Below are 14537 nucleotides of genomic sequence, written 5' to 3'. Positions count from 1 at the left end.
GGTACTTAAACTTCCTCTCAAGAAAACTAAACCTAAATGGACATACATTTTATTTTAAAACAGCCCAGCAGCAATATTTTGGGCTTTAGGGCTTTGTTATCATTATGATGTATTAGAGAGGAAAGTGGAGTCAAGATAAGACAAGACCAGAGAAAAACTTTCAGGATATTCAATAAAAATGAAGAAAAAGTTCCAGCCACGCAGTGAGTGAGCACTAAAACTGAGGAAAGTGACAGATGGTTGGAAGTGTGGGACTCTGAGGGCATTGCATAGGCAGTGTGAAACTGCTATAACAGCCATTAGCACAGACAACAGCACCTGGAGCTGAAGTTTGAATCATCTGTAATGACACACATATACAATCTTCTGAACATTATGGATTGCTGATTCCACCTTTTGGGGCACATTGCCAGTGTGCTCACAAGAAAAGGCCCATTACTCAACACAAATGTCTTTTATTTTCGTCTAGTTACCTGAAGGATGGTTTTATTCCCTATAGGATGTATGGAAGTTTGGAAAACAAACAAGAGGAAGTTTTAAACAAGTGTCTTCAACAACTGTAAAACTTTCTCAGTACTAATATTTTTCAAACCTTTCTTGGTCCTACACGGCAATACAACCAGAATGGCAGTCATAATACAGTGAAGCAACTACTGTACATACAGTATATGATGTGTTTTTCTACCGGGCGCGTCTGCGCTGCGTTCCGGAGGCACCGCGACCCCCACGAGCAATCGCGGCCATTCAAGTCAATGCTTGATATTTCAGCACCCGCGTCACGGCGCGTCCCAGAAGCGTGGGTGAAGCAGCTCTCTGCTCAAAAAACGCACTAGGTCTATTTCACACGAGCCGCCCTGCGTTCGGAAAGCTGGTGGAAAATCGGGGTAAAGGGATTTTCAACCCTCCTGTACTGTACTGTAGTGAAGTGCTAAAGTAAGGTTCACTCACAGTTATGACTCCTCCGTCACTATCCTTCAGCAGGCCCAGGCAGCAGTCACAGAGTGAAACAGCATGCTCCTATAGAAAGGAGAGCAAACGTGGCTAAACCAATTTTCACATACATTTCATCTCTGAATAGGTGACATCACACATCATGGCTCCCTCTTCTTCTCTTGTCCATTGGCTTTAAATGCTTTTTACAATACAGTATATCTTGAAGTGGTGTGGAGTGAATCTTGTGTCAAAACATATAATTCTTTTAAGGTGGCCTCACCCTGAATGACAATTCAGCTCAACCTAAGATACAGTATCATCGTTACATCAGTTAATACAGTGCCCACTATTAAGACGGCAAGAGCTAAGGACAGAAGTTGATTTTTGCACTCATAGCCATGCATAACTGACACCCCAGGCAAGGTAAATCAAGTATCACACATCACTTGTCTTACCTGAATGATTGGAGAGGTGATAGCTGAAAGGTTGATGATCAAACCAAGCATACGGTAAATTACCTCTTTGTATTCACATGCACTGCACTGCCTCTGCAATGACAGCCAACATAAGCTACATTGAATTAAATGCATAGTGAGTTTAAAAAACAGCTAAACATTTTCATAATAGCCAAGATAGACTATATAAAATGTCTAATTGTGTCATTCAGACTATACTGTGGTGTTGTACTTCTTGTGTTTAAGTGCTGTGGCATCTGAATTCAACTCAGTGAACAAGTGATTTGTACTTGACGATGCAAAGACTCCAGTCTGTGATATATAAGATACTAACAATGGCTTCCACAAAGGCCTTCCAACAATCTTGATCATGAGCAAAACTGTGACAGATGACGTCATCTCGAGCCAGACAGCCAATAGCTGATATCAGTGATGCAAGGACATGCTGATTGGACTTGCTTATATTACTCTAAAAAATGAAGAAAACAGACACACACACACACACACACACACACACACATAAACACACAGATACATATTCAGCGCATACTGTAAATCAATATGAAACTTTGTATCTACAGTACATATCTTACCAGTAGTTTTGTGAATGGCACAATAACAGAGTCTGTCAACACGTCCCTTAGCTGAATGCAAAATCTGTAAGAAAAAGTATTTGAAAGATATATCTGATGTACATGTAAGATACATAATATGTATATCTGTATATATCTATACATTACATTACATGCCATTTAGCTGACCCTTTTATCCAAAGCGACTTACAGTTGCTACATATGTCAGAGGCCGCACGCCTCTGGAGCAACTAGGAGTTAAGTGTCTTGCTCAGGGACACATTGGTTGATGTATCGCAGTGGGAATTGAATCCAGATCTCCCACACCAAAGGCATGTGTCATATGCACTGTGCCATTACCACCCACCATACATATGCACAATGGTTAAAGGCCTTCCCCTATTAAACAAATAAGTGCCTATAGTGCATCAGAAACCACCAGAGACCCAGACAGAGAGATTTGTAAGATTCGGAATCAATGTGAAATTTGGACCTGTTGTGTAGTGTGTTAATTTTTACTCCAAACATATCCTTGAAAGCCCAACATTGACCCAGCTGAGCCTCTACACTGAAGAGAAACCTCTGTAGGATATACAGCGTAACACATCTGTGTTGAGTAACTTTCTTTGAGCTATAGACAGGGACAATTGATCTCCCCATTTCACTGCTTGACACTTCGACTTATTTCCTGCTGTGTTGGAGAGCCTGGGTTGTCCTTTCATGTTTTGTTTTCATGGAGGCACCAGAGAGAAAAACAGGTTGAGAATGGCCTTTTCCTTTCAATTGACATAAACACTTGGATAGCACGTATTGAATTATTAAAGATGTCACACTTTCCATTTCTCAGAGGACCCTTCCTGACACAATGCAACAATGGAGTTTAAAGTGCTTTTAATATCCATGGATAGGATGTGTGGGAGGAAAATGGACTATCTGGTGGGTCATATTCAGAATTCTGTATCTGAAAATATGTATTTCCTCATCCAGAGATCAAATTCAACATGTTCTAAGGTGTGAGGATATACAAATAACTGGAATAACTGTGGTGTTTTAGTTAGGCTGCATATCAGTAATACTTGTTTTCTGCTGCAAAGTTCTCCAGAATGTTGACCGCTGTGTTCTCCTGCTGCTGCTTTGGCTTTGAAATGCACACCATGAGGTTCCTCACTAACCTTTAGATCCAGATTAAGAGTAGAGCAAGATAAAGAACAAGAGAGGAAAAAGAAGAGCGAGAGAAAGAGGATAGAAAGAATAATATATCAGTATTATAATAATGCCAAAAAGGAGCAATAGTATTACTTTTTCCTAATCCTCTGAAAATCCAATCAGCTGCAGCTGATAATACTGTATGTCCCAGAACAATGATGAATAATATATGTCTTGAAATCTCATTTAATGGACATGGCAGTTTGACTGACGATCACAAACAAATGGCCCAGGGCTGACCTAAAGCCCCTGGACTGATTTCATAAGAAAGGGAACAATGTGAAATTCAAAAAGTATAGGGATGGGAGGGGATAAAGAACAAAGGGTTAAAAAATAATTTGGCTTATTAGAACATACAGTAAGCCTACCATCTCTGTCTACATATTAGTATATTCTTACTCCAGCTATGTTATTGCTCTCATTAGTTGCATCTAATGGACAACATAAATAAATGTCTTACATGTGCACATCCAGGTTGTCAATGGCCAAACGTCTGCCATGTGGCATCTGTGAGTACAAACATATTAATGCCAGGCATTCTTCCTGCACAGCAACATGCTCTGATGTTACCAAGTAAACAATGGACCGTCTGGTGACTGGGCATGTCATCAACATTTTCTGGTTTTCATCTGAAAGCAAAAGGAAAACATGAATGAAAAAATGAGCTCACTGGACACAGTACCGTGTTATGTTCCCAAAGAAACAACAACCTAGTCCATAAACCCAATTACATGAACACTATACTTGTGTTGATACGGAAGAAATGCGTTGTTGTTCAAAAGGTATTAACACACACATACGTGAATAGCCGTTTAAAGAAATGATCACAGTTGGCACAAACAGTTGATGTGCCCACACAGCTTGTGCAAATAAAGGCTTGACAAAAGAGAAGGTGCAAGTATCACATTGACAAGCTGTGCAGTAATGACACAATGCAATTATAGAGGATTATATAAGTATTTCAATTACTTCATTTATCTTTTTATTTCCTGCTAACTCAGTGAGAGGAAATTGCTACTTGGACAAAGACAGAAAAGGAAGTGTAACTCAATAACTACATACCGTTTCCACAACCAATAACCCTCCATAATTTCAGAACAGATACACACAACTCCTGGCTGTCTGGATCCTTTGTTTTCTGCAACAGGCAACTGTGGAGAAAGTAAAACTCAAGTATGCCAGTAAAGATGTATCTCAACATAACATAAAGGATGGAAATCAAATTAGAACTACAAAATCAGAATGTAACACATGACACATGTCCAATATTTACTTTGGGGTCAAAAATCAGTAAATTACATCAGACACATTCAACATAATTCACAAGAGCAAGCTGCCATTTCATTTCATATGGATATTAAGTTTGTATGTACCAAAGAACATTCTACTATCAAAATATAATGAATTGGGAAAATGTATTTCAGTACAGCTATATAAATAAAGTAAGTGTAAAAGCATGAAACATGTTTTTTTTTAGCAAACAGTGATGAGGTATGCATCGGAACTGATACTACACTTACATGTAAACATCATAAAGCACTTTGCCCTTCCGTTTATCTACATTTGATGTAAGCACCTTGTGACATAGCCACTTGGCCATCACTCACATGCTACCTGAGAAGGCATCTGTTATCCTACTAAGGGGTTTGCAAATGTTGTCTCTGCCCTGAGGAAGCTTGTATGTGCTGCTTCTTGATGGCTGAAGGTTATAGCCTGATTTCTTATCCCATTATCTGTTATACATTATAACATTAGCCATCTTGACAATACCTTTTTTCTATAATAGAAACAGGGTTTTCTTTCTTCTTTTTTGCGCTTTTTTGGAGACCTGTGCATTCAATACCAGGGAGCACCTTGACTAAAATATTCAGACCCCACTCCTTTAAAGCTTTCTATAGTAGGCAACAATGCACTGGCCTTCTTTGTGACATGGCTTACATAGGTTTTACTTGCTTGCATCTGGCTATACCTCACAACAGTATCCTTGACCATTTTCATCAAGCGCAGACTACAATTTTGTTGCACTCTCTATTTTCGTGACACTGTGTTCTAACTTGAATAATGACAGTGCTGACAATGGGCAAGATGGAAAGTGTGTGACAAGTTAATAATAACCTTACTGATCCGACATGAGGGAGTCATAATTTGTGTCTTGTACAAAACACCCCCTCTTTCATGGACAAAACACAGGGCCTTTGCTCATTTTAGTGCTCATCTCAATCTTCAGTGTGATCATCTTTTCCTCTCGCGACCACACAAACAACCAGCGAGAGAGAGCGAGGGCAGGCGGAGAATGATCTCTCTAGTTTAGGCCATCATTGTCTCTGTATGCCCCTGTCTCTGGTTCCATCTGTCAAAGCTCCACTGAGGGCTGACAGCAACCTCTCCCTCTGGTCTCCTTACCTCCTCACCGTGTCATTGCTGCTGATGATACTAAAGCCATTGTTCATTCTGAAAAGGGTCTGGCCTGTACCTGTTAAAAGAGAACAGTAGATAGGGTAAGAAGGCAGAAAACTGCATATCATCACCAGGTAGCCTTGTGGGTTTTAGAGAAACACAACACGTCTCTCTTAGTTTAGCTTGCTTTGTTCACCGCTTTACAGTCAAGGGCACAAGAGAAAAGAATAAATAAAATGTGTGGACAGATGAAGATGAAGAGAGGAATGGTGTATTTTCCACTTATGAGTTGGCATCTACAGAACGTAGAGCAGAGCAGTGAGGGAGCACTTTTAGAGGGAAAAGCTTGTAATGTCAGCCCTGCTGAGATCCTTTCAGTTGTGAGTTATGTAAGTGTTGCCCTTTTCCATCGAATGGCACTGTGAGACAGGTATTATATCATGTGACAGTACACTTTTATTCATCTAAATGAAGAAAAAAGATTGATTTGATAAGAAATGTTTGCCATTCTGCACAGTCAGTGCAATGGAATACAGCATATTACAAACAGTGATACATACACTTGTTAAAACAAAATAGAGAGTTAGCATTACACAATGATTTACTGGTCATTTTACTCGGTTTACTGAGTGACAATCTTCACTTGACCATTTTCATCCGTCTTGGCTGTGTGGTCAAAGTACCTAAATTATACAAGTCCTGTATGAGAGCAGCAATGGTGTGAAGCATGTCAGAACTACTTGTTTACAGCTTCTTTCTTAGCTGAAATATAACAAATTAAAAAAACTCCGGAGAGAGCCATTGACCTTGATAAATTGTACGGCTAGGTTGTTTTCCAAAAGCCACAATTTCTGCCTTTTGGCAACAGCTAAAACGAGTTACATCAGTGGTGTGGAGTTTCAAAGTCATTTCTTGGGTCAAAATCATTTACAAAAATCTCAGCAGCTGACAGGAGAGTGGTGAACAAACTGGTGGAGAGCAGCTGCAGCCTGTCTACAATGGCCCCTTTTCATTCAGTAGAGGACTTGGTAAATACATATCTTGCAATCTTGTGCCACAGATACACTATACAACAACAAATTTTCCACAAGCACAAGATCACAATTCTGTTTACCGTACTAAGAAGAAATTAGGGACGTGAGAGGCATATTCCTGCCTAGCCTGTTTGATTTCACTCTTCTGAAACCTTGAGCAACAGGCACTGTGCTAGTTCTAAGCTAAAGCTAGATGTGATTTGTCATCTGGAATCATTTCCCCCATCAAGTTGCAGTATGGGATTTGTTCTTAGTGGTACTTTGATGAAGAGTTAGTGTCGGCCAGTGTTCTTTTTCAACAAAGTTTTTATGAGCTGTTTTTTCTTGCTCAGGGACGCTGCTAGAAATACTGGGTCCCCTAAAAAAAAAAACTCACTCTTGACCAGGGGAGTAAATACAGACTGTGCAGGCAGTGCGGTTACACTGGGGTCCATAGAGAGAGCAGGCCCTCTAACAATGTTTTGGGCAGAGAACGGGCCCTTGCAAGTGATTCAGTTTGCCACCTTGGAAATACGCCTGTGTTCAAAGAAGAACTCATTAAATTAATTAAATAAAAAATGGTGACATTTGCTATATATGCCTTCAAAAAAGTCAAACCCATCTCCGTCATGGTTTTCATTTCTTTAGGTAAAATAGTAGCAATCTAAAACTGATATGCTTACTCTACATAAAGTATATAAAAACTATAAATAAACGAGACGATAGCAGCAATGATAATCCTGGCATCTTCCAGAGACGCTGTCCATCTACAGGACCTCAGGCTAGGCTGTCATAAATCTACCATTCACTATCTTAACTACTCTAAATCTGACAGGGTTGAATGCAGGTACTGCCACTGAGGTTATGGAATGGACACCTGCCATCACAGGTGTCTCATTAAATTGCACCCAAGACAGCCCCACAAGGCTTAATACTGTAGTGTTTGCTGTCATCCCATAACAACCCCCCTTTGTATCTGCTCTCAACACCAAATACATCTAACATTGCCTACACAACCCTGTACACTACAAGCTCATACAATATTTTGATGTTAGTCATTTAATTTTTAAAGTTTATTATTCATGTCACTTAACTGATGGAACAGCTGACACTGCTATCTCGGAACAGCCCGCTCAGCAGTTCAGCAACCAAATGACATCATCATTTACAGTATACACCAAGGGAATGTCTAATTCTGCTAAATGTGATGATCAGAAACAGGTCACAAATCAAATCATACCAGCACTGAAGGTTTTACTCCTCTCCAGGCATCGCCAAATAGCAGACAACTTGTTTTTATTGATCTGATAATGAAATAAAAACACAAACTAAATTGTTCTGAAAAGCATTTTTTTTATGCAGCTGTGTAATTGTACAGTGTTACATAGTGTTATGGTACATATACCTATCCTCTGAGGTTTTGCTCTGTCAGTGTGGCTTTATACTCTATATTGGAAAGGCGCTTTACTGTGACAAGCAAATGGAGCATGAAGAGAAATCAGTGATGGACAGTGTTAAGTCTCCGCTCTCTTCCATTGTCATAGAACAAGACATGAAACAATCAGTTTTTGCAGCTGCCCTGTTTCACCTGATGCCATGCCCAAAAATGCTTGCTGTGAGTACTTAGGTACTATATTGACTCTGTTTTTCTCCTTTGAGTCTTCGTAACCCTAGCCTGAAGGCTGATAGTTTTCTGATACTTTTAGCCATAGAACCGGGAAAAACTGTTGGTGGATCAGTGAAGCAGGTTATTGAAAGAGATTAAAGGAAAAGGATAATTGTAGAAATAAACTTCTCCCAAAAGAACACTTACAGTCAGTAACTGCTTGTGACAGAATCTCCAATCCTCCACAGTAGTACAAGGGAATCTGGCCGGGCCTTGACAGCTTCTCCAGCAGCTGGGGCACTTTTGTGGCATTGGCCTCTCCCTTGTCAAACTCTTGCATTGCATTCATCTCCTGACTCGCTCTAACCTCTTCCAAATGTACCTGGGTCAGGTGTTCTGCATGGAGAAAGCAAAGGAGATAAAGAGGAAAGAAGAGAAAGCAGACTGTGATCTGACAGAAAGTTATTACCATCATACCACCATAGCAGTACGCAAAAGTATTAGAACTGTATTGCTGCATCACATAGGACAATAGCAAAGAGACTGCAAAACGGTGTACATATGTGTGATGATAGCCACAAAGTAAAGGAAGGTTAGGTTCTGACCAAACATTTAGCGCAATATGTAGAGAGACATTTTTCAGAGTTTATAGCTGGATGAATCATTTTCAAAAGTATTTGTAAACAAAAAGTTAAGTATAAAAACACAATTAGGATTATAATTACTGGGAAGAAAACAAAATTTATGTTTTGGTTGGGCAACAACAGAGTGACATTAAGCTTCAGGTTAGCATTAAGTCTTGCAATTAAATAGGCTGCAGTCAGTGAGACCACATCACTAACAAACAACTCAACAACAATGGAGAATGTCCACTCTACTGTTGATGGGCTCCGGTCTAACTTTAAATTTGAGGTATATGTGGCAAGACCATTACCAACAATGTATAAATGATTTAATGGAATAATAACCAAACTGAATCATGTGGGAAAAAAACATAGAAGTGCACCGACTTAAAATGATTGGAAATGATACATAGCAAATGAGGGCAGTTATCACTAAAGGGCTTGAATATATTCACGATTGAAGTTTTCCTAACCCCTAAAAAAAGAATTACATTTTCTTTACCTTTCACCATCTTTTCCTTTGCAGGTTCAATTTCCACAATCTTTTCAAAGCAGTTTCTGGACTGAAAAAGAGAAGAATTTGGATCATTACTGGTTATACGATATGCTTCACTTCTAAAATTATTGAAATCAATATGATTCTGGTCACTCCAAAAGACAACAGTATATCAGCACAAGAGTGGTATATAGAAAACTATGATGCACTTTACAATACTTGTATAAACAAAGAATTTAACCAGATATAATTTTTTTAATTTTTAACCAGTTACATTTTCCTGTTAATGTATGCCTATAAAAAATACTGCTTGTATTCTCATTGTCTATTCCTGGCATACAACTTTCATTATGTAGCCAGGTTTCTGCTACAGCTAGATGAGATGCTATCTGTGATTAGATGTAATGACAGGAAATCATTCTCACCTCATTATATTTCTTTAATGCCAGATATGCTTTCCCCATGTGTAGGTACGCCTTAATGCACCTCTCATTACACTGACAGAGAGAAAATGATCAAGGGAGTGTATAAGTTAAAGCGCTTCAGCATCAACACATCTACATAATGGTGAATTTATGTCTCTGCTTGACAACACTGGCACAGGAAGGGAGAAATCTTCAATCTGAACTTCAGAGACACCCTCCACTCCAGAAATGTGTTACAGATATATTACAGAAAAACACAGTTGCTTTATAGAGCGTACTTGTCCTCCAAAACTAGAGGAAGAATTTTTCATTGTAAACTTGCATTTGGCTTGAGTAACCTGAAGAAAACATAACTCCAAACAAACTACCAAATTAGGAAGGACTCATGAACGCTATTCATTTTTGTCCACTTTTTTTAAACACAACCTCCTCGCCAGAGAACATTTCTGCACTGCTGATTACATGTCATTTAGCCGCTGCTTTTATCCAAAGCAACTTACAGTTGCTACATATGTCAGAGGATGCACGCCTCTGGAGCAACTAGGGGTTAAGTGGCTTTCTCAGGGTCTCATTGGTTGATGTATCACAGTGGGAATTGAACCCAGAGCTCCCACACCAAAGGCATGTGTCATAGCCACTGCGCCATCACCTGTATCGTGTATCCATTACTGTTTCAGTGCAGTGCAGGACAGAGCATAGCCCACTGTTAACCCATTCAACCCATTTTCCTACTAAACATATCTCCTTTGAGCTCCAAGCTTCACAAAGAACAGTACCTCAGATGACACTATGAATGAATGAGACACTGACCCCAGTTACCAGCTCAGTCTTACCTTCAGGGCCCATTCACAGTCACTGATGGCCTCCTTGTACTTCCCTAGCTTGATGTAGGCCTAAATAGATTTAAACATTGGACAGGTGGTAACTGGGCATTAAAAAACAGACACAAAATAAACTTGGCCTGAATGGGCTCACAAAGTAAAGAATGTGATTAGTCGTGAAGCATTGTTTGGTTATTAATATACCATAGAGCAGACTTTCAAGATGCTGGGTCTTTGGAAGGGAACATATTGATTATTAAATTAACTTAATTGCACATTGCCATAATCTTATTCAAATTAAAATAGCTGCAGGTTGCCTTGCGACCTCTGTGAAACCAAATGTTTTTTCATTATGTTACAGTGAAAGGTACACAAAACCAGCTCCGATTTCTTCTTCTTTAGTCACTTTTGCCCAGAATCTGGGATAAACTCATGGGATTAAATTACAAAACACAATTTGTGTTGTCGTTATAAAACATTTGAAAGATGAAAAACATAGTTGAAGATATTCACTTGTGCTCGGTTGGTGTACAATGGCTGCATGTCCCGTAGTTCAGCCAAGCCATCACTGTAATACTGCACAGCAGTTTCATAGTCTTCTTGAGCAAAAGCTTCATTCCCCTTGTCTTTGAGAGCTGCAGTAACAAACGGTACAACATTGAAAAGGACGTATTGTTTGCCCAACAGAGCAGCAAGTATGCAAACTGTTCACCTCCTACAGCATCTTTAAGGAACAGAGAATCACACACCAGTTGCCTTTTTTGCTTTTGCAATCCTCCTTACACTCCTGTCTTCAGCATCTCTCTCCATAATCGTCATGAAATTCACTGGTAAAAAAAAAGGAAGGAAAAGGAAAACTCTTAAGCATGAGGGAAGAGAAAAGGAGAGAACTCTAAAGATATTTGTCATCAGGAAATACTTCAGATAGCAAAATCCAATCATCAGTACTGTCCAGTCTAATAAAAAACTCATCGGAAAAAAACACTGGTCACCCATCTTTGGTGACTATCGAAAACCCAGAGGGTCCGTGTGTAATTGTTAATGCTAAGAATGTTCTCCCAAAGACAGATATTGCTTTAAGTCCAATGTAATAAATATCAGTTGGAGGTCATTTAAAAAAATGCCGTCTTCCCAGCCTCAAACACATAATTACTTTTTATTTACTAATTTTGCGAATTCAATGTATGCTATGTTATCTTCAATATTAGTGGTGTGACACACAGAGGTCTAAAACGTTTATGCATTTGCAGCTTAACTGTTATTGATGAATTTCACCCCAGAATTAATTGAAAAGAAGTGTTAATATGATGAAAACCCATTTTTTATACGACATATATATAAAACAAAGTAATAACAGCTTTTAATATCACCACAGCAACTTCTCAGCATATAAATGTGCTGCATGCTAACCTATACCTAGCAATTTTGCGTGGCTTCTCCCACATTGTCTGATGCATAAATATTTCTGAAGTGTAGGGCCTTGGTGGACTAAACAGTCAATACTACAAGTCTCCTATCCACTAAGCATTGTAAGAGGCCTCAAACCACAAACAAACCAACAAAAACATATCACTCATGTCCAATCATTCATTTCCTCTAACCCATAGCGGGACCCTCCTCACCTTGACATACTGACAGTTTGATAAGAGAGTGACGAGTTCACTTCACACCCTTATCAAACCTCTGCCAGCTAACTGGTCTGAGCAGGAAAGTGGGACATAGAGCAAAACATGGTCACCCTCAAAACAAAAATTCCAGAGGGCCACTGTAATGCTAAGGACACACCTTGTAACACATCTCTCTTCATACTATGGCACATGGTGAGTCACCAACCTGCCAAACAGATGCAGTTTATTGATAAATCTCACTGTGCCTCAGGAAAATGTCACGGCTGCTCTAAACTTCAACTGGCCACATAAAAAAAGACCTTGAATGTTACAAGAAACTACTTACTGATACATAATGAACAAAAATCAGAACAATCTTTGAAGAAAAAAAACAGATACATAGATTATATGTATTGCTGTATTTTGTTTGGCTCAGAGAAACTTTTCTTGCTATGCACAAGAAGGACATATACGTCTGCTTTAACAATGTTTAAATTAAGTGCAAGGGACAACCACGTAACCCGCTCACCTGGACTTTCATTCTGCAGACCCTGTAAAACAGGAAAAGAACGATAAAATAGAATGTTTAAAAAGAACTACCTACCTAGTCATTACAGTACTTACTGTACATCACCTTGTTCTTTCTTAAATGAAAAGGACAAGATAGACAACAAGAAGTTGTGAAAATGTGCTCTGTGTGTTTGTGTGATGTGTTGAGAGGGACAGAGATGGCAAGAGAGAGAGCCAGAGTCAGAGAGACAGACAGACAGATCGAGGGACAGACCAAGGCACAGACAGACAGAGAGAGAAAGACTGAGACAGACAGAGAACATGAGAAGAAGTTCAACTGTACCTAGATGACTTTGTGTGCATGTATTTACCAAGGAAGGCTGAAGTGGTGGGTTTGTGTTGATTGTAGTCTTGTTGACTTTTGTCCTGCAGGGTTCATCCAAGGCAGCAATGTAGCAATCAGCAGTCTCCATTGCTTTTTGCTGGACTTCAACATCAATGGACTTTAGATCCTTCACTATCTCACCTGAAGATATAATTTACTGTTTACAGCCTATGCTCACATATTCAAAATATATATATATATATATCATAGCTGTATAGTAACGAAGTTCACTTCACTACTCTACTTAAGTACTAAAAGGCTGTATCTGTACTCTACTGGAGTATTATTTTTTTCTCGTACTTTTACTTTTACTTGAGTACATATTTTCGATGAATGAAATACTTTTACTCCGATACATTTTTTATGTGCTGCATCGTTACTCGTTACTGTTGTGAATTCCTCACGCTACGGAGACTGTGTAGGTTACAGTGTGTGTAGTTACGGCTACGTTAGTTACGTGTAATATTATATGTAATTTACGTAATTAACGTAGATCGCGTCGTGTTTCTTTTAATTTTTGTTTTTTACTTGATTGACGTTTCATACAATTCATACATATTTTCCTAATTCTAACCTAGCTACTTGCATATGTTACCACATACAAATTACCATATACAAATAACGTTACAATTTTCCAACAACTTCATCAAAGTCGACATGATCATATAGGCTACAACAAAAAAATAGCCAGTCCCAAGTATGGTTGCATGAAACAGTAACGTTAACGTCATTGTACGTAACGTTAGCCTAAGTGGTAACGTTAATGTCTAACTTTTAGCTTTATAAAAACAATGGACTGTCTGAACTAACGTTACAACAATAATTTGAGTGAGTTGGTAACGTTACGTTAACTTAACTTACAGTAACTGTTTCTACATTAGCTGGTAAAACAATACTTGACCCGATTGTAAAGCTATTTAGCAAACTAATACGTTCATTTTGCTCCCCTTGATTCTGGCACAAGATAACGTTAGCCATAAAAGGTTCACCGCTATATTACTCACTTATTTTATCAACATTCTTCAAAAAACTCTCGAAGTCTTCAAGTTTGTCCATCATGCTTTTGCCTTTTCAAGCCTGCTTTTATTATTTACTAAGATACGTAGCTAGCTCTATTTTGTCTTAGCTAGCTAACGCTAAAATTTCTTCACACGGACTTTCAGTCAGAAGTCTCAGTGAGTTACCATAGTGACGTGATGCTTTCATAAGCCGCTCGTAAACTCCTGTCTTAAACTTAAAACTGCACACGATGTCATTAACGTTATGCCACAGTAGTAGTAATGCGTAGAAGATAATCATTAGAGTAAAGAATAACTGAATTCAGTGAAGTTGTTTTGTTGGTCGGTTTGTACCCATAGACTGTATAAAATAGGTTGTAACCTACCGTCTATGGTTGTAATGTTGTATGCAGTACAAACATATCAAACAAAAGAAGTATACACATCTGTTCAATGTGTGATCTTCATGACAGCACTTTAAGGCAGCACT

At 38.9% G+C, this 14537-nt stretch overlaps 1 protein-coding gene across 1 annotated transcript in view; it reads right to left on the bottom strand.

Moving 5' to 3' along the window:
- The window catches only part of ttc12 (tetratricopeptide repeat domain 12), a 17590-nt gene extending 3402 nt beyond the window's left edge, over window positions 1–14188 (bottom strand). Inside the window, exons 1-17 of the mRNA XM_078243734.1 lie at window positions 14054–14188; window positions 13036–13190; window positions 12684–12705; window positions 11297–11374; window positions 11061–11182; window positions 10560–10619; window positions 9727–9798; window positions 9308–9368; window positions 8390–8578; window positions 5570–5639; window positions 4229–4317; window positions 3627–3795; window positions 3037–3132; window positions 1982–2045; window positions 1723–1857; window positions 1389–1481; window positions 949–1017 (exon numbers count right to left, since the gene is read on the bottom strand). Coding sequence (XP_078099860.1) covers window positions 949–1017; window positions 1389–1481; window positions 1723–1857; window positions 1982–2045; window positions 3037–3132; window positions 3627–3795; window positions 4229–4317; window positions 5570–5639; window positions 8390–8578; window positions 9308–9368; window positions 9727–9798; window positions 10560–10619; window positions 11061–11182; window positions 11297–11374; window positions 12684–12705; window positions 13036–13190; window positions 14054–14108 — 1599 coding nt within the window. The 5' untranslated portion in view covers window positions 14109–14188. The remainder of the gene's footprint in view (window positions 1–948; window positions 1018–1388; window positions 1482–1722; window positions 1858–1981; window positions 2046–3036; window positions 3133–3626; window positions 3796–4228; window positions 4318–5569; window positions 5640–8389; window positions 8579–9307; window positions 9369–9726; window positions 9799–10559; window positions 10620–11060; window positions 11183–11296; window positions 11375–12683; window positions 12706–13035; window positions 13191–14053) is intronic.
- Between the last annotated feature and the right edge of the window lie 349 nt (window positions 14189–14537).

This window comes from Sander vitreus, chromosome 3, assembly GCF_031162955.1.
Source record: "Sander vitreus isolate 19-12246 chromosome 3, sanVit1, whole genome shotgun sequence".
NCBI classification, from domain to species: Eukaryota; Metazoa; Chordata; class Actinopteri; order Perciformes; family Percidae; genus Sander; species Sander vitreus.
Note: the sequence above shows the minus strand (reverse complement) of the source record. Positions and strands in the feature narration are given on the sequence as shown.